This window comes from Bos indicus, chromosome 2, assembly GCF_029378745.1.
Source record: "Bos indicus isolate NIAB-ARS_2022 breed Sahiwal x Tharparkar chromosome 2, NIAB-ARS_B.indTharparkar_mat_pri_1.0, whole genome shotgun sequence".
Taxonomy (NCBI): domain Eukaryota; kingdom Metazoa; phylum Chordata; class Mammalia; order Artiodactyla; family Bovidae; genus Bos; species Bos indicus.
The window spans coordinates 61,404,980-61,424,511 of record NC_091761.1 but is presented as its reverse complement, the minus strand read 5'-3'; the positions used below and the strand labels follow the sequence as shown (position 1 = coordinate 61,424,511).

Here is a 19,532-nt window from a genome sequence, read left to right as displayed (position 1 = left end):
ATATCTTAAATCTAATTACTAAAGTTTTAAAAATCACAAATACAAACAAACCTTAGATCTTCTTCATCTCCCATTTCAATTCCAGCTTCCCTAAGCATAGCCAATGCTTCACAGTATTCTAGTCTTAAAGTTGGCTCCAAAAATTTGAATGGCTCACATGGGAACTGTTTATTCACCGTCTGAATTTCAGTTTGAAACCTATTTGTACAAGAGTTAATAAAAATGTGAAATAAATGTTTTGAACACAAGAGATCACTGTGGCAACACGTAAATTAAAGAAAAATTGTAACCAATAATGTAGAAGGAACATACAGCTTTGCTCTTCCATACACTTGATACACATTTTTTTTTTAAAACAAAGAAACATTTTTTAACATTTTAGAGGAATTAACTACATGTGCAGTGATGAGAAAAGGGCAACCTGAGCAGGTTCCAGGGTGGAAACATGCCTTTTCCTGCTCACCCCACTCATCGCCAGATATCCTAGGGAGGTTGAGGGAGCCTGTACTCAAGAGGCCAATTGGCACGGACCCAAGAGCCTATTGCACTACTCTTCCATGTTTCCACTGGTAACTATTTTGAATTCAGAGATAACAAAAGGAAATACTTTTAGAGCAAAGCTCTTTCCTGTAAGTTCAGCCTCAGTGTAGAAATTGCCTCAGGGACTTTCAAGCTCATTAGTAGTAGAAACACCATCTAAGGAAAAAGTATCTAGTAGGTATTGAGTCCCTGTTTATGTCACATAAAATCATTCTTTGAATTAGTGTATGCATCAGAAAAAAAAACTGTTACCAAGAAATTAAGTTAAATAATTAAATGCAAAATACTTTAAAAAATATTTAACATCATTTCTCAATCCTGTATTATTTGTCACTGCAGTGGCATCACAGGATAAAAAACTTCCTTTATAATTCATATCAACTAGCACTGTTAGAAACATAAAATACTCATTTTGAGGCACTAAAAAAATCTGATTTTTAATACTTTAACAACATTTGTCATCATTGAGGAAGACCAAATTAATGAATATTGTCTTGTCTTCCCCGATTCCCACTATACCATAAGTTTGTTTAGGAGAGTGCCTATTTCTTTCCCATTTTAATAATCCCTATAGTATGTTCATTGTCTATCTTCTAAATATAACAAATGTTCATTGCAGTAAACTGCTGCCGTAGAGGATGGCAAGATTAAAAATGTAGTTTCACTAAAGTATTTATGGATGAAATGGTAGCTGAGATTTGCTTCAGAATAACAGAGCATGGAGGGAAATGTGTAAAATGAAACTGGCCATGGATTGACAATGGTTGAAATTGGGTGATAAGTATGTGGGGGTTCATTAGGCTAGTCTACCCTTTTAATGTATGATATTTAAATTTTTTCATCATCAACAGAATTGAAAAAAGTATGTTTATATTCAGAAGAAATCATTGATTTATTCAAATCCTGACATGATGGGTTAAAATGACCCCAAGAATTAATTTTTAAAGTGTTTTGCTTTGAACATTAACCCCCATTCATGTTAATCAATGGTAATAGAAATATGAATATCAATATTTTAAAATACGTTTGTTTATTCTTCTGTTAGAGATAAGTACTAATGATAAACACGAGAGGGATAAGACAACCACCAAATAACCCAATTTACAACTGACACAGAAACTTAAAATTCCTAAATGATGTATAGAAGACAGGAAGAAGGTTTTTATTTCCAAGTTGCCATCTTAAGCCTACCCATTAAGCCCAGTGATAATGGTGTCTGAATCTCTAATTTGTAAGCAGAGATTTGATTAATCCCAAGTGCTCAAATCATGCTTGCTCTGTTACAAAAACCAAAGCGGAAATTCCACTTCCAATATTAAGTAGAGAAGATATCAATACCTAAAATAAATGAGCTTCATAAACTTTCTTCAATTATAAATGTAAATGAAATAAAAATGTAAAAAAAATGAGGGAGGGAGTTCCTTGGTGGTCCAGTGGCTTAAGACCGTGGGCTTCCAATGCAGGGGGCCCAGGTGAAACCCTGGTCAGGGAACTAGATCCCCCTAGCACCACAACTAAAGACCTCACATGCCAAAAGGAAGAGCTCATGTGCCACAACTAAGACCTGGTACAGCCAAATAAATAAATTTTTAAAATATATAGTAAACAAATAATGAGAAAAGCTCTATTCCTTAACTGTAGTTTCAAAAGATATTTTGTTTTACAGGGAGACATTAGTTGTTCTACAGACTATCTGAATGGAAGTTGCTTAAAATAAACTGTATAGAAATGTTTCAGAGAAAAAAGAGTTAAAAAAAAAAAAAAAGAAAGTAGGGAGGAGTGGCCAAGATCATAGAATAGGAAGACCTTGAATTTACCTCCTCCCATGGGCACACCAAAATTACAACTATTTACAGAGCAACTATCAATAAGAATGACCTGAAGGCAAGCATAAAATATATTCTACAACCAAAGATATAAAGAAGTAACCACAACAAGACAGGTAGGAGCAGCAGAGATGTGGCAGAGTCAATATTCACATCCCCAGGCAGGCAACCCACAAAGGAGAGATCCCTTCCAAGGAATGAGAGGTCTGAGTCCCATACTGGGCTCCCTAGGCTAGGGATCCTGCACCAGGAAGACAAGCACCCTCTAGAAGGCCTGACTTTGAAGGCCAGTGGGGCAGGCGCTTGGGAGAATTGAAGGCCTGTAGGAAACAGTGAATCCACTTAGAGGGAACATGTAAAATCTCGAGACCTGGGGCAGAAGCAGTAGTTTGAAAGGAGCCTGGGTCAGATTCACTTGTTGATCTTGTAGAGCCTCCTAAAGAGGCAGGAGGCAACTGAGATTTACCCCTGGGGACAGACATTAGCAGCATCCATTTTGGGGAGTTCATTCTATCATGAAGACACTGATGCTGGCAAGCACTATCTTGGAATTCTCCCTCTAGCCTATTGGAGCAAGTTTCAGGTCTAGCCTACCAGCCAGTTAGCACTAGTCCTGGGAAGCCCCAGGCCAAGCAGTCAGCCACACGGGGATATAATGCCACCCACCATCAGGCCAGTAGCAGCTGTAGACCCCCTGCTCAAAACACCTCAGCTACCCCAGGATTTGGCCATGTCCAACAGAGGGCCCAGGACTGGGTCCCACCAAACAGTGGGCCAGCATCAGTTCTGGAAGACCTGTCCTGTCCACCAGTAACCAGAAGCTTCAGCACTAGGCAGCACTTGGCCACCAACTGGGCTGGGAGCCATCCAAGCCCACCAGTATGCCCACAGAAGTCAGCCCTGTCAGGAGGGCCCACATAGCTCGTGTATAGCAGGCATCCCTAGAACATATTGCTCTGCTGAACAGAGGCGAGTGTGTCGCTGGGCCCTACCGGATGTCTCAAACATAAGGCCATTTCTCCAAGATCAGGAAACATAATTAACCTACCTAATACACATATAAAAAGAAAAATTAAAAATGAGGAGAGTTTACAAAACAAAAACAGACTCAGAGACTTTGAGAATGAGCTTATGGTTGCCAGGGGGAAGGTTGGGGGAAGGGATAATTAGGAAGTTCGGGATGGACATATACACACTGCTATATTTAAAATGGATAACCAATAAGGACCCACTGTATAGCACATGCAACTTTGCTCAATGTTATGTGGCAGCCTAGATGGGAGGGGAGTTTGAAGGAGAATGGATACGTGTATACGTATGGCTGAGTCCTTTCGCTGTTCACCTAAAACTATCATAACATTGTTAATTGGCTATACCCCAATACAAAATAAAAAGTTAAAAAAAAAGTGAAGTCAGAAAAACAAATATTGTATATTAATACATATATGTAGAATCTAGAAAAATGGTTCAGATATTAATTTTGCTCAACTGAAATGGAGACAAAGATGTTGAGCACAAAGGTGTGGAAACCAAGGCGGGAGGAGGGGTGTAGGAGGAACTGGGAGATAGGGATTGACATATATACACTACTGATACTATGTATAAAATAGATAACTACTGAGAACATACTGTAGAGGTTCAGGGAACCCTACTCAGTGCTCGATGGTGACCTAAATGGGAAGGTGATCCAAAAAAGAGGGGATATATGTATACATATAGCCAATTCACTTTACTGTACAGGAGAAACTAACACAACATTGTAAATCAACTACATGCTCCAATAAAAATTGAAACAAACAAAAAAAATGAGGACAGTTTAAGTGACCTCTGGGACAACATCAAGCACACTGACATTCACATTATACAAATCAAAGAAGGAAAAGAAAGGGGCAGAGAATGCAGTTAAAGACATAACAGCCAAAAACTTCCCTAACCTTGGAAAGGAAAAAAATATCCAGGCCCAGGAAGTATACAAAGAGTCCCAAATAAGATCAACCCAAAGAAGTCCACAAGTTCACTGTGTGTGCTTAGTCAGTCATGTCTGACTCTTTGCAACTCCATGGACTGTAGCCTGCCAGGCTCCCTGTCCATGGCAATTCTCCAGGCAAGAATACTGGAGTGGGTTGCCATGCCCTCCTCCAGGGGATCTTCCCAATCCAGGTATCCTGCATTAGAGGCAGATTCTTTACTGTCTGAGCTACCAGGGAAGCCCAAGAATACTGGAGTGGGTAGCCTATCCCTTCTCCAGGGGATTTTTCCAACTCAGGAATCAAACTGGGGTCTCCTGCATTGCAGGCGGATTCTTTACCAGCTGAGCTACTGGGGAAGCCCTGTACCTTCCTTATCACACTGTAATTAGGCAAAAATTAAAGACAGAGAATATTAAAAGCAGCAAGGGAAAAGTAACTGGTTACATACAAGGGAACTCCCATAAGTAGATTAGATGATACTCCTCTAAGGAGATTAGATGATACAGAGGAACAGATTAGTATACTGGAAGACCAACTGGTGGAAATCACTCAAGCTGAACCTACATATATAGGTTGCTATATATAAACCTCATGGTAACCATAGGCCAAAAATCTATAATAGATACACACACAAGACAGAAAGGAATTTATATTGACACTAAAGATAATCATCAAGTCATAAGAAGAAAAAAGGAGAAACAAAAAATAAATTTAAAAACCTGAAGGCAATTTACAAAATAGCAATAAGAACATACTACATGTAAATGGACTAAATGCTCCAAATGACACAGAGTGCCTGAATGGATAAAACAAACAAGGTCCATACATATGTTGTCTGCGAGAGACTCATCTCAGATCTAAAGACACACTCCAACCAAAAGTAAGAGGATGGAAACAAACGTTCCATGCAAATGGAAATGAGAAGGACATTACATAACGATAAAGGGATCAATTCTACAAGAAGATCTAACAACTATAAATATACCCTACATAGGAGCACCTAAATAATAAAGCAAATATTAACAAACATAAAGGAAAAATAACACAATAACACAAAAGAGAAGACTTTTAACTCCCCACTTACATCCATAGTCAGATCACCCAGACAGAAAATCAATAAGGAAACACTGGCCTCAAAAACACATTAGGTGAAATGAACTTAACAGACACACACACACACACACACACACACACACACACACACACACACACACACCATTCCATCCAAAAGCAGCAGGATGCACATTATTTTCAAGTACACAAGGAACATTCTCCAGGATAGATCACACAGTGGGCCACAAGACAAGCCTCAGTAAACTTAAAATTAAAATCCTATCCTGGATCTTTTCTGACAACACGCAAAGGGACTAGAAATCAACTACAAGGTGAAAAACAAACAAACAAAAAAACCCCAGCAATCACCACTAACACATGGAGGCTAAACAATATGGTTCTAAACAACCAATGGGTTACAGAAAATATTAAAGAAGAAACAAAAAAATACTGAGAGACAAATGAAAACAAACACATCAATCCAAAGTCTGCAGGATGCAGCAAACACAGTTCTAAGGGAAGTTTACAGTGATAAAAGCCTACCTCAGGAAGTAAGAAAAGTCTTAAACAACCTAACCTGACTTAAAGGAATGAGAAAGAAACAAGCAAAGCCCAGTGTTACTAAAAGGAAAAAAGTAATAATGATCAGAGTAAAAAGAAATAAAATAGACTAGAAAAAAAGAGAATCCAAATCTGTAGCATCAGAAATGAAAAAGAAGTTACAACTGACACCACAGAAATATAAAGGGTCGTAAGAGATTATTATGAATACATATATGCCAATAAACTGAACAACCCAGAAGAAATGGACAAACTCCTAGAAATGTGAAATCTCCTAAGACGGAATCAGGAAGAAATAGAAGATGTGAATAGAACAATTAACAGTAATGATGTTGAATCAGTAATAAAAAAACATACTCCCAACAAACAAAAGTCCAAGACCAGATGGCTTCAGAGGTGAATTCTACCAACATTTACAGAATTAACTTCTCATCCTCTTCAAAAAAGTTCCAGAGGAAGAAATGCTTCTGAACTCACTCTATAAAACCAGCATCACACTGATACCAAAACCAGACAAAAAGGAAATGATACGCAAAAATCCTTAAAAATTAGCAAACTGAAATCAATAATATATTTAAAGGATCATACACCATGATCAACTGGGGTCTATCCCAGGAATGCAAAGATGGTTCAACACCCACAAATTAATCAGTGTGATCCACCACATTAACAAACTCAGGAATAAAAATCATATTATCATCTCAACAAAGAACTTTTTGACAAAATTCAATGTCCATTTATGATAAAAACTCTCAACAAAGGTATAGAGGGAATATACCTTGTGTACTGTTGGTAGTAATTAACCACCATGGAAAACAGTACAGACATCCTCAAAAAATTAGATACAATTTAGCAGTTCCATTTCTGGATATTTTTTGAAGAAATTAAAAAAAACTAATTTGAAAATATATATATATTTATCCCAAGTTCATTTCAGCATTATGATTTCAACAGTCAAGATATGGAAGCAACCTAAATGTTCACTGATAGATGAATAAAGAAGATGTAGTGTGTATATACACACACACAGACACACACACATATATATACAAACACGCTGGAGAAGGAGATGGCAACCCATTCCTATATTCTTGCCTGGAAAATCCTATGGAGAGAGGAGCCTGAAGGGCTATAGTCCATGGGGTCTCAAAGAGTTGGACACAACTGAGCAACTAAACAACAACACGGACACACACTGGAATATTAACCATAAAAGAATGAAATCTTGTCATCTGTGACAATACAGATGAATATAGAGGGTATTAAGTTATGACCAACCTAGATAACATTCAAAAGCAGAGACATTACTTTGCCAACTAAGGTCTGTTTAGTCAAGTATATGGTTTTTCCAGTAGTCATGTATGGATGTGAGAGTTGGACTGTGAAGAAAGCTGAGTGCTGAAGAATTGATGCTTTTGAACTGTGGTGTTGGAGAAGACTCTTGAGAGTCCCTTGAACTGCAAGGAGATCCAACCAGTCCATCCTAAAGGAGATCGGTCCTGGGTGTTCTTTGGAAGGAATGATGCTAAAGCTGAAACTCCAGTACTTTGGCCACCTCATGCGAAGAGTTGACTCATTGGAAAAGACTCTGATGCTGGGAGGAAATAGGGGCAGGAGGAGAAGGGGACGACAGAGGATGAAATGGCTGGACGGCATCACCGACTTGATGTACGTGAGTCTGAGTGAACTCCGGGAGTTGGTGATGGACAGGGAGGCCTGGTGTGCTGCAATTCATGGGGTCACAAAGAGTTGGACACGACTGAGTGACTGAACTGAACTGAACTGAGAGGGTATTATATGAAGTGAAATAAGTCTGACAGAGAAAGACAAATACCGTATGGTTTTACTTGTAAGTGGAATCTAACAAAACAAAACAAAACAAATTAACAAAACAGAAACAGACACAGTTACAGAGAACAAACTAGTAGTTACCAGAGTAGAGGGGGCTTGGGTGATGAGTGAAATAGGTAAGGGGGATTAAGAAAAAGACATTCCCAGTTACAAAGGGAAAAAAAAACAAAAGTCATGGGATGAAAGGTACAGCATGAGAAATCCAGTCAATTATATTGCAGAAATATGGAATCACTATGTTGTGCACTGGAATCAAATAGTGGATAGGTCACTTATACCTCTATTAAAAAAGGCATCAAGACATTAATGGTTATTCTTTGGGGGGTAGGATTAGGTGGATTGTTAATTTTTATTTTATGCTTTTATTTCTAGCTGTCTGCAATAAACATGTATTGCTTGTAAAATCAGAAAGAAAACAATAAATGTCATGAGGGGAAAAAAACAGTGGTCTTCAAATAGAAATTTTAAATACAATCCTTCATCAGTTATCAAAGCACTAGATAAACCTGTCATATGCAACTTAATACTTAGAGTACTCTCAAAAGTATGGAGAAAAGAAAAGAGAAAAAAAGACACTCTTGATCCTAGTTAACATGCTTCCCATCTTTTCTTCTTTTCTCTATTTTAAACATTATCATAAGAAAACAATTTCTAATGCCCTTTTAAGGCAGAAACTATTTGCCAGTTTAAAGGTTGTACAGAAAGTGCACATTTTACATAATTCAATTTTCTGAACACCCAGAACATGCCTAATAATTTCTATAAATGTATCAATTCACCAGGCCCAAATAAGCTGAAAGTCCCTTCAGTATACTAGTTTCTAATTTCTACTAAGCACTCACTGTAAATATAAACTGATTGAAAAATTAAACAGTCCCAACATAGGCTTAACTTACACAGATTCAGTAAAGATTAGAAACTGAAAGACTAAAGGGACTCTTTAACTTTGAGGTAAGTAATAATATTATCTTCACTTGTAACAGCAGAGGAAACTGAGGCACAGAGTTATATAACTTCCAAAATGCCCACACAAGATACATAGCAAACTTGGGATTCAATCTCAGGCTACCTGGACCTAGCTGAGTTGAAACTCTGAAATACTGTTTCCTCCCTGTGCTTTCTTGCTCAGTCATGTCCAACTCTTTGCAAACCCCAAGGACTTGTAGTCTGCCAGGTTCCTCTGTCCATGGGATTCTCCAGGCAAGAATACTGGAGTGGGTTGCCATTTCCTCTTCCAGGGGATCTTCCTCACCCAGGAATTGAACCTGTGTCTCCAGAGTCTTCTGCACTGGCAGGCAGATTCTTTACCAATGAGCCTCCTGGGAAGTCCTACTATCTCATACTACCTCTTAAATAATAAACTGCTATAAAGGCAACATAGGCTCTATACTGAGAAATTCAGGATGTAAAATATTGAGGAAAAAACAAATATAGTTAGGCTGTTTACAATCTGGTAGATTAGCTAGGTTAACTGGCTGCAGCCCTAATTGACTTGGATTCAGAAGTACTCTTTTGAGTGTGGATTTTCCCACTAATTAACTGATAAACTAATTGGCAAATCTTCATATATATTTTTTTTTCAATAAAAACTTAGTTTATATGTTTTAAGAACTGCTTCATTTTGAAGATCTTAAACTGCTTTAAAAATTATATTCATCTAAGGTTATAAAATATATATATTTTTACCTTTTCTGAAGTCCTTTGAATATTTGCACTAAAGTGTCAGCAATTTCTTCCACAACTTCATGGTAATGGTAATTAAAAGCCATTTCAATATCCAAGCCAACAAATTCAGTCAGATGTCTGTGTGTATTAGAGTCTTCAGCTCTGAATACTGTAACATTAATAAAAGAAAATGGTAAATGGTGTTTACATAGTATGTAAATACATACTTGGCATACATTACACAGCATAGTAAGTGGTGTTTTAAATTTTGGATAAACTGAGATTTAAATACAAAAATTCTATTTACTAGTACTCCAATGGCACTATTTCATTATCATTATAGGGTTGGAAAAAAATCTTTGATAAGTCATCTGTCTCAGCATTCTCATGGATGGCAAGTTCATTACAAATTCCTATAGTAGTAAAAGCTGTTAACAAATGTCAATTAATAAATGAGACTCATGAGAATCCCAAGGGAATGCAAGATTCTGAAGTGCCTTCTCAATAATTAAAACAGATTCAATATAGTGAGTTCTCAATTTTATTAAAACTTGACTCAAGCTAAATGAAATCTGTGCAGATGAAGTAACATTACACACTCCAGCCATTACCTCAGTCCAGTTGCTATTATCCTCACTGCCCTTTCCTCCTCTCCAGTCTTCCTGACTCTACTCTGCTCCATTTTTCGTATCACTGCAAGATTGATATATTCTATAACTCATCCTTGCTCAGTAACTTACAATAGTTCCCAGATGACTATCGTAGTAAGACAAAATGACAAAATGTTTAAAACCTTCATGCTTTCATAATTTAGTCCTATCCTGTATTTCCCATTTCTTAACACTAACTAGTCTTATTTTTATTTCCTCCCATGCTCTTTACTCATCTTGGTTCCTCTGACTAGAATGCCAATCCCCATTGTCTGTATCTCCTACTCTGTCCTTAGAGCCCACTTCAGTATGAACTCTCTCATTGTGACTTTAGCAAATTCCATCTTTTCCCCTTTTTACACTCGCTATACTGTATAATTAACACCAATCTGCTGATTGCACAGCACAATCTGATTATTTGCTGTGAAAATCAGTTGATTACTCCCTGTGACTGCTGTATGTATACATGTCTTATTCTGTCTTGAAAGCAGGGAGAATGATTTTCCTTTCACAAAGCATGGTCTGTCTGCAAATCGGCAGCATCAGCAGTACCTGGGAACATGTGAGAACCGCAGAATCTTAAGCCTCACCCCCGACCTACTGGTCAGAACCCGCATTTTAACAAGGTCCCCAGGTGGCTCATGTGCACATTAACATTTGAGAGGTGCTGGTTGATTCTTCTTTTATGTACATGGAACCCAGAGCAAGGCTGTATACATGCAGTAGGTGTTCAACATATAATTGTTTAATAGATTCAGAAAACTAAAAAACTTAATGATCTTGCCAGTTTTTCTATTAGGAGGTATTTAATTTTTATTAAGCCATCAAAAAACTTACATATATAAAATATTTGGTGAGTTTTAAAGAATGAAGTAAAGCTAGTTTTTGCTTATTAATTAGTCTCATAAAAGAATCTGTCACATGATTATGTGTGCATACTGGACTTGTAGCAACTATATCTTAAAAACTATGTTAATATAACCTACTAAATATCATACATTTGTACTAATTTCTAATGGGCTTTAGCATATTAACAGTACTAAGAACAGTACAAATAGTAACAGTTAAATAGAACAGCTTTGGAATAAAATTGGTATCACATTTGTAAACTTCCAAGAGTAGTAAAGGGGCTATCAAGGACAACAAAATTTATTATTTGGAAGGTCTACCTAAGTACACTGTCATTTTTTACCTCAAAGTCTAGTGTTTATGTAGTCAGCATATAAAAAGATGTAAGCTTTCAAAATGTCTGCATGTAAAATGTGTTTCTAAAACCATTCAGTTCAGTTCAGTTGCTCAGTCATGTCCGACTCTTTGCGACCCCATGAACCGCAGCACGCCAGGGCTCCCTGTCCATCACCAACTCCCGGAGTTCACTTAGACTCATGTCCATCGAGTCAGTGATGCCATCCAGCCATCTCATCCTCTGTCGTCCCCTTCTCCTCCTGCCCCCAATCCCTCCCAGCATCAGAGTCTTTTCCAATGAGTCAACTCTTCGCATGAGGTGGCCAAAGTACTGGAGTTTCAGCTTTGGCATCCTTCCTTCCAAAGAACACCCAGGGCTGATCTAAAACCATTACTATGATACAATTAATGAATTTTGAGAAAACCGTAACTGCCAAAAACCTTACCTGGCCCAATACAGAAAACCTTCTCAAAATCAGCACAAATACACATTTGCTTGTACAGCTGTGGAGACTGAGCCAGGTATGCATTATTTTTAAAATATGACACAGTAAATACATTGGCTCCTCCTTCACTGGCAGCTGAAATGTAAACATTTAAGTTATTACAAGTAATTGTAAACTTATCAATGCAAATTTCTAGTAAAAACAGTTTATACTTTTGGTTCAAGTATTTCACTAAAAGAGACAACTAGAAAATCAAGAATTGCAGAGAAACTATAGTCTTAATATATCATATATCTGATTCTAAACAGTTTACATTTAGGACAGACTTACTTCTTTGGCTACACCTCCATTTTACTTCTTTGGCTATGTATGCTCTCTTTCTACATCAATTTTAAATCTATTAAAGCTACTCTCAAGTTATAAAAAAATTTTTTTAAATGGGAAAAAAGATATTTTCTTAATACTTTCCTAATTATCAATAATGCCATGTTCAAATTTTAAACATAATTAAAATCCATTCATAACATTTTATTGTTATTTAAGTAAATAAAAAAGTTAAATGATTAAAAATGATTAAGATAAGTTTCTCATTAAGAATAAGAATTAATGAGGTATTCCCATCTGTAGTATCTGTATCTAGTAACTTGACATTGCAGTTTATAAAAAACAAAATTGTAATAGCAATTAGAAAGAAATCTACATCAGGAAAGTAGTTTCTGATGCACCTTATATTAACAAAAAAATCTTGCTTTATGTGTTACTGACTTATTTTATAATCATTATCATGTAATGACTCCTGAAATAGGGAATTTAGTATTACTAGTGTTAGTGATATCTGATTGCTACTGTATAGTATAGTCTTCAAAACAGTCTCATAGCAATAAACCTTAAGCAACACTTGGGATTCTTAAAAAACAAAACAAATGAAAAAAAATCCCCCATAAAAAATCGAATATGAAGCAACTTCGGGGAAACCAATTTATTTTAAAAAATTAAGAGAAATAAAGCATACCTGAGATAATTTTAGGAGTTTGGATCTCCACAAAACCCTTGTTAGTTAAAGTTTCTCGGAAAAGATGGCAGATGCCAGACTGGAGACGGAAGATTGCCTGACTAGTTGATGTCTATAAGACAATAATAAAATCTAATTAAATCAATTTGACACATTAACTGAGACAGAGTACTTTCTAATCAGGCCACATGCCCAGAAAGTTCATAGAGAAAATAATTCATTATATGAGAGAAAAGTTAGTTGCATGACAATCAGTATAGGAATATATTTTAGAATTTTTCATATTCTAGAAGGAGAATTACAATTTTGCTCTTTTATTTCCAATCAAAGAAAAATACTTTTCAGGCCAAATGTTAGAGGCACAACCAATAACCTCTGTGAACAAATAGCCAATACAGTAGGATGTCTAACTATTGTGGCCAAAATTATGAAAAACCTGAGGTTTCTAAGTAGTATTAACAGAACTTTTGATTACTGCTAACCTTTTCCATATACTGTAAATGAAAATGGAAAAGGTGAAAAGCAGGCAAAAAGCAAATAATCAGGGAAAAAATGAGTGTACAATAAGGACAGACAAGTTAGAAAGAACTCTTAAGGTGACAAAGCATTTAAGCTTTAGATAGATTATTTAAGTAAGAGGAGGAAGATGTGGTCAAAATATTAAGAAATGAGAGATGACATTGGTTTTACTACGATGATGAAACCACTGAACTCTTTCACTTGCAACCAAACCAGAAAGGGAAACAGAAGACCAAGTATGGGATTACTATATATACCACCAGAGCCAACTACTTCTTTATTATGAACTCTGTGCTCAGATCAAATTCAAAGGATTGAGGTATTAACTGCTAATCTCTACCTGATCATTCTAAAATGTGCACAGAACTTCTTTCACAATTATGTAGTGAAAACTAATTATGTTTTTTCTTGCTGACTATCTTGTTTGAAACAGGTACTACCTGGAAAGTAAGCCCATTTATTAGCTTCACACTCCTCTGTCATTTTAAAATGAAGCAAGTCAGTATCCTGTGAACTATTACTTGACTGCCCTTGTTGCCTGCAATTCTTTTCAGAGGAAGGGTCAGGCAGGTAAATTACTTCTTGTATTATCATATTACATATAAGCAAATGACAATCAGTTCTATAAACCTGAGTCAGGTATGTTATTCTTGCCCACCTTGATTTCAGCACAATCATGTCACTAAATAAACAAATGAGGCATACCCTAAGATCAATGACTCTGTTGTCTAATCTCGTATCCTGGTTAACAGTAGCTCTTCCGTCCTAAAAAAAGGATTAAAAAAAACAGATTTTATTAACTTTTTTTAAGGACACAAACAACATTTGTAGAGTCATGTTAATTTTTAAATGAGAATAGGTATATTCATGTGTGTTCACATTATACCCCCTAATCAAAGATCCTAGAAACAAGTGGGGCCAGAGAGAAGTTATTAAGAGAAAGAGAGCTTGAAAGAACAGAAATGAGAAGGAATTAAGCTAAATGCTTTTTATCCACCCCCCACACCCAAACCTTTGACTCATTACTGGGATATCAGAATAATTAACAACTGTCACAATCACTGATCCCTGGAGTTTACCTGCTAGTTGAAAATGGAAGGAACAAATAAAAGCTGACAAAGAACAGTGGTTCTCAAAGTATGTTTTGGGGACCAGTGAGACACTTTCAGAGAGTTTGTGAAGTCAAACCTATTTTTCACAATAATATCTTCAAACACTCATTTTTTCCTGACTATATTTAGAAGTTTCCCAAAGGCTTAATGATGTGTGCAGACACAACAGAATGAATGCTGAGGCAGATATGAAAGGCTAATCGTTGTGTACTGAGCCAGATATTACCAAGAATATAGACACGTAACACAATGTTACTCTTGACATTAAAAAAACATTTCATATCTTATTGCTGTTTTTATTATTTATATAGGAATACACAGACACATAATCTAATTATATTATTATTTTTAATAAGGTCATAAATATTAAAAATTTTGTCTTAACTTCTAATACTGTAAATGGTGGTAGACATACCTATAAAAATAAAAGCTTGTGGGGGTCAATTATTTTTAAAAATGTAAAGGAATCCTAAGAGCAAAAAGTTTGAGAACTTTTAATGTAAGAGTAGTTTTTAATGAAAATGAAGCTCAAATCAATTCATAGGTACCCTTCTTACAAAAGTAGGACATCAAGTTTTCAGTGCTTTATAAACTAAATATACACAGGAAGCACATTATTTCAAAAGTATAGTTTTCACCTCTTCTCCTTCCACTTCAGGCCGAACAGCATCGTCCAGCTGCAGGGGCAGGCGGGGTTCAGCTGAACTGATCACATAAATCTGAAAGTGAGAGATTACCAAAAATATCAAGAAGCACACAAAACCTGTTATCTTTTGCTTAAAAGAATCTACAGTTGACTTAACATGAGAAACATTGTTTGCATACATAACTGAAACTACTTGCTAAAATCAAACAAGATGGCACATGTTTCTACACCTATAAGATGGGGTTAATAGTTATTTCTTGTCTATATCCCTGTGTTGCTGGAATAGTCAAATGAGATAACATATGTATGAAGACTTTGTAAACTCTAAGGTGCCCACCAGTATCATAAACAAGTAATAACTGTAGTTGAGGAGTCTGGCTTAAGGCCTCTTTTTGTCACAGGAAACTTGTCACAGGCAAATCACCTTACCTAGAGCTTCAATATTCTTCTGTAAAATGAGGTTGGTGTTAAGAATCAAATGGAATAAAGAATAAGGAAACACTTTGATCGTATGAAGGCGCCATTAACAAATAAGTTATCGTAACTGTTAACAGTATCTGGCTGTTTCCACTACCAGGACCAAAGTCAGCTCAACTTTGCTGCACTGCTCCTTCCTTTCCTTTCCTCGTTCATTTTCTAAATATCCCTTCACTGCCTTCTTTCACCAAGTGTATCAATTATATCTCGCTTCCTGCTGCTCTCCTGGTTGGGAGCTGCTGGAGAAGGTGTTTCTTTATGGTGTTAAGATCCCTCAATATTTATTCAAAGTATATGCACATTTTAGTGCTAAAAAGCAGTTAGATCATAAAGGAGACTGGGTTTTTCAGCCACTTAAATGCATGTTACCCTATTAGTTTTTCCCAACTATTCCTGGAAAATCTGCTAAAGCACAAGAGGAGAACAGACTTTACTTAATTACAGAAAGGAAATTATATTCTTCCAGTTGGTAAATCACATTTAGCATTCAACTCAGACACTTCAAGAAAAAGTATCAGAAGGATACTCCAGTCCTATTCATAGTAAAATAGAACTCATTTGTTGCTATCCCCTATACCCAAGTTTTTGTGCTTCTCTTTGATTAGTTAATAGAAACTTGATCGCCAATGCAAAGCTGGAGATCTGGACAGCTACCTCTTTCATTTTTCTAACTAGTAGAAAAATCTCCTTCATTAGGTTGTGACCACTTTCATCCTCAGAACTTCACATAGTGCTTGGTACTACTCAGTAACTGCAGGCCAGATAAATAAATGATAAAAGAGCTTATAAAATTCTATTTAGTATACAGTGTTTTATGCTTTGTGAGATACTTTATTTTTCTTAAGGCAAAATTTGTCTGCAAGCACTTTGGAGGCTTTATATTTAATGTTTATTAAGGTTGAACTGGATCTTAGGTAATTAAAATATTTTAGAAATACATTTACTTGCTCTAGTCACTAATATCTTATTTATTCAAGTGTTGAAAAAGATGTTACTTGGAAGATAGGGTTTTTTTTTTCCCCCCTTGGTCAGCATACCTTTAGATCAGTTTGCCTTTATTAGCTTATAGACTTCCTGGTGCAGTTAGTTTGAAATAAGACGTACAAAAAGAGAACAAATTAATTTCGCAAGTTAGGTCAGTAAAAATTATAAGATTTTCAAAGTCTTAAGAGTTTTATGACAATAAATTTCAATTAAATACAACCTCTACTCCCAAAGTAGTGTGTATGGATGAATCTGTCTTTCTGCATCCATCTGTTTTTGTCCATCTACCTGACATGTATACACACACACACACACACACACACACACACACACACAGACACGGGTTAGAGTGGGAAAGGACTACTCCATAAGAGAAATTCAGTGAAGAATATTGTGGATACAAACTAGGTCTGGATCTGAGACTGTAGGTTGTAGGTTCAAGATTGCAGGGTTATTTCAAAAATACTAAATGTATTTGAATTCACGTGTAACATTTTTAGTTTGTATGTCTAAGAAAATAAATGTGGGATAAATCTTATGCGAAAAAGTTATTGCTGGTATCTAAGCTCGATACGGTATTCTCTCTTTTGACTTCTCTATACTGTAAAATACCAGAAATACAATGATTATAAGGCAATACAATGATTAATAAGAGTTAGTATAATGAATCAACCTTCATTCAAAGAAGCTGACAGCCAAATAGGTTCATGATAGTGAATAAAGCTTTTCAGATGTGTTTTATACTTTCCCGTACGTGGCTATGGTAGATGTACCATGTCAACATGCCTGGGCTAGATTGCAGGATGAGGAGAGTCACAGGGAGAGATGTCCCAGGAACATCAGTGAGCCCAGGTGATATATCACATGGTACAGATCAAGCATCGCAGATGCTGACCCTAACTCCCTTACCGCACAGAATCATGAACAAATAATAAATGTTTGTTGTTTTAAGTTGCTAAGTATTGAGGTGGTTTGTTATATGACAAAAACTAGTTGAGTCAATAATCAATTTATAAATCTCAATATTTTATATCAACTCTAATTACAGAGTTGATGTGAACAGTTGTAAGAACTATTCAAATCTATTTCTGGACACAATTTTATATTTTGAAAAAAATTACCTTTTGAACATGTAACTCTACATCTTGTTGTGTACAGCTTCCAATTTTCTGATTCACTTTTCTCACAACACCTTCCACATCAACGATGCTCTCTTTGTTGATGCTGTCAAAAGAAAAACATTGCCAACTTTAATCATCTTGTCAGAGGTGTCAGAACTTGTTTGGTGTTTCATCAGTAAAGCTGAATATATTAAATTCTTCTTTACCATAGTAAGTCACTTGAGATAAAGCCAGTCACTTTAACCTACTTATAATAAGCTACCATGTAGCACACCTTGTGAAATTTCTTGAAGAGATAATTTTCCAGACCCCATAATTTAGTTACCATTTATAAAATACTCTAGACATAACAGATAACAGGACCAGCACTGAACTGTGAAAAAGTCCTTCAGTTATTTATTAAAGAATATCTCCCTACCCACAGTTAAAATTTACTAAGATCAGCATTTCCCATAAAGAGAAACACTGGCTTCAATAAACACAGTTACTGGTATGTAATAGAAGTACATTAATGTAGAAATACATTAAATAATAGAAGGTCAACTGAAAAGATTTCAGGGCACTAAGAGGACATTAGAGTGCTCCAGTGAAATCGTTGCCTAAAGCTTCTGAGTGCACACTGTCACTGGATTTGTGGCAGATACTCTACTGGATTGTGTACTTTCGTTTAAGAATGCCTACCTGAAGCTAGCTAAATATAAACTGTGAGTAAAAAACTGGATCTCCTGGGCAATTTAATTCTATAGCAAACTTGAATTTTGAATACCACACACTCAAAATTGGAGATAACTGGTTATTTTTTGGTCTCCTATATATAACCAAGGGAAAAAAAGTGGAATCTAAAATGGTGGTTCCCATACAAAATGTATCAGCTCTCCTCCTGTGTATGTTCTTGTACTGACAGAACATGTCACTGTACATTTGTGGAAAAGGATAAAATTTAACTTTTAGATCTTGGCGAGTGATATCAGTATGATGGCAGTTCAACTGGCCAAATGCAAATTCCCATGTAAAACTATTAGTTAAAACTCTCAGGTGGTAACTGAAGCTACAGAAGTGAGTTGAAAAGAGAAGGAAAGAAGAAAAATGCCAAAGTGACAACTGACAGATAGTAGATTTCCTGGGGCAGCCGGCATAATAGAAAGGGCAAAAATGGATTAGGAAAATCTGTCCTGGACTCCCTGTTTATCTGCTATCATAAACTCCAGTTAACTTCTGCATTATGGTCTCATGGCTCAAGTACCCCTACGCAAAATTCTGCAAGATGGATGACCAGAATCTAAACAAAGCAAAACAACAATAAAAAGATTAAACCTTCGTAAGAAAAAGTCTATTCATTTGGATAAGGAACTGGGTCCTTATTAGTTATGGAGCTATCTGACAAGATTCCAGAAATCTAACAACTTATATTACAAACCATTTCAACAAACATTTGGGTTGGAAAAGGATGATATAATAGATTAAGTGCCGTGAAGTAAGACAGATAAATTTCCAATTCACTTTGCTGCACTAGCTAGAATTCTATAATGTCTGTTATCAACTACGTTAAATATATATATATCTATATCTTTTACACTCTCATAAATCTCTGCACTAGACCTATCACCTAATATCTATAGCTAAACATCTTGTGTACTGAAGAAACTAAAAAAACTTATTATGGTAAAAGAAGTAGTTGGTGAACTAAGATAAGACTCCTCTGAGATAAGAAGGGATAGAGAGGCTTCAGTTTATTAATAAAAGGGCTTATGATACTGGCAATCCAGGATCACTGAAATCTTCCTACAATGTGACTGCCACCTACCACTGCTTTATTTGTTCACATGGGTTAACTTGATACCCGAGTACATAATTCAGAGCTTGTAAGAATTCTGTTGCTTATCTTACATGTTTCTACGGGGTAGGTTCTCTCTT

At 36.1% G+C, this 19,532-nt stretch overlaps 1 protein-coding gene across 1 annotated transcript in view; it reads right to left on the bottom strand.

Moving 5' to 3' along the window:
* DARS1 (aspartyl-tRNA synthetase 1) overlaps window positions 1-19,532 on the bottom strand; it is a 65,068-nt gene that overhangs the window by 6,357 nt on the left and 39,179 nt on the right. Inside the window, exons 5-11 of the mRNA XM_019973400.2 lie at window positions 17,619-17,721; window positions 15,029-15,109; window positions 13,984-14,043; window positions 12,760-12,871; window positions 11,748-11,882; window positions 9,488-9,635; window positions 52-198 (exon numbers count right to left, since the gene is read on the bottom strand). Of these exons, the coding sequence (XP_019828959.2) occupies window positions 52-198; window positions 9,488-9,635; window positions 11,748-11,882; window positions 12,760-12,871; window positions 13,984-14,043; window positions 15,029-15,109; window positions 17,619-17,721 (786 nt within the window). The remainder of the gene's footprint in view (window positions 1-51; window positions 199-9,487; window positions 9,636-11,747; window positions 11,883-12,759; window positions 12,872-13,983; window positions 14,044-15,028; window positions 15,110-17,618; window positions 17,722-19,532) is intronic.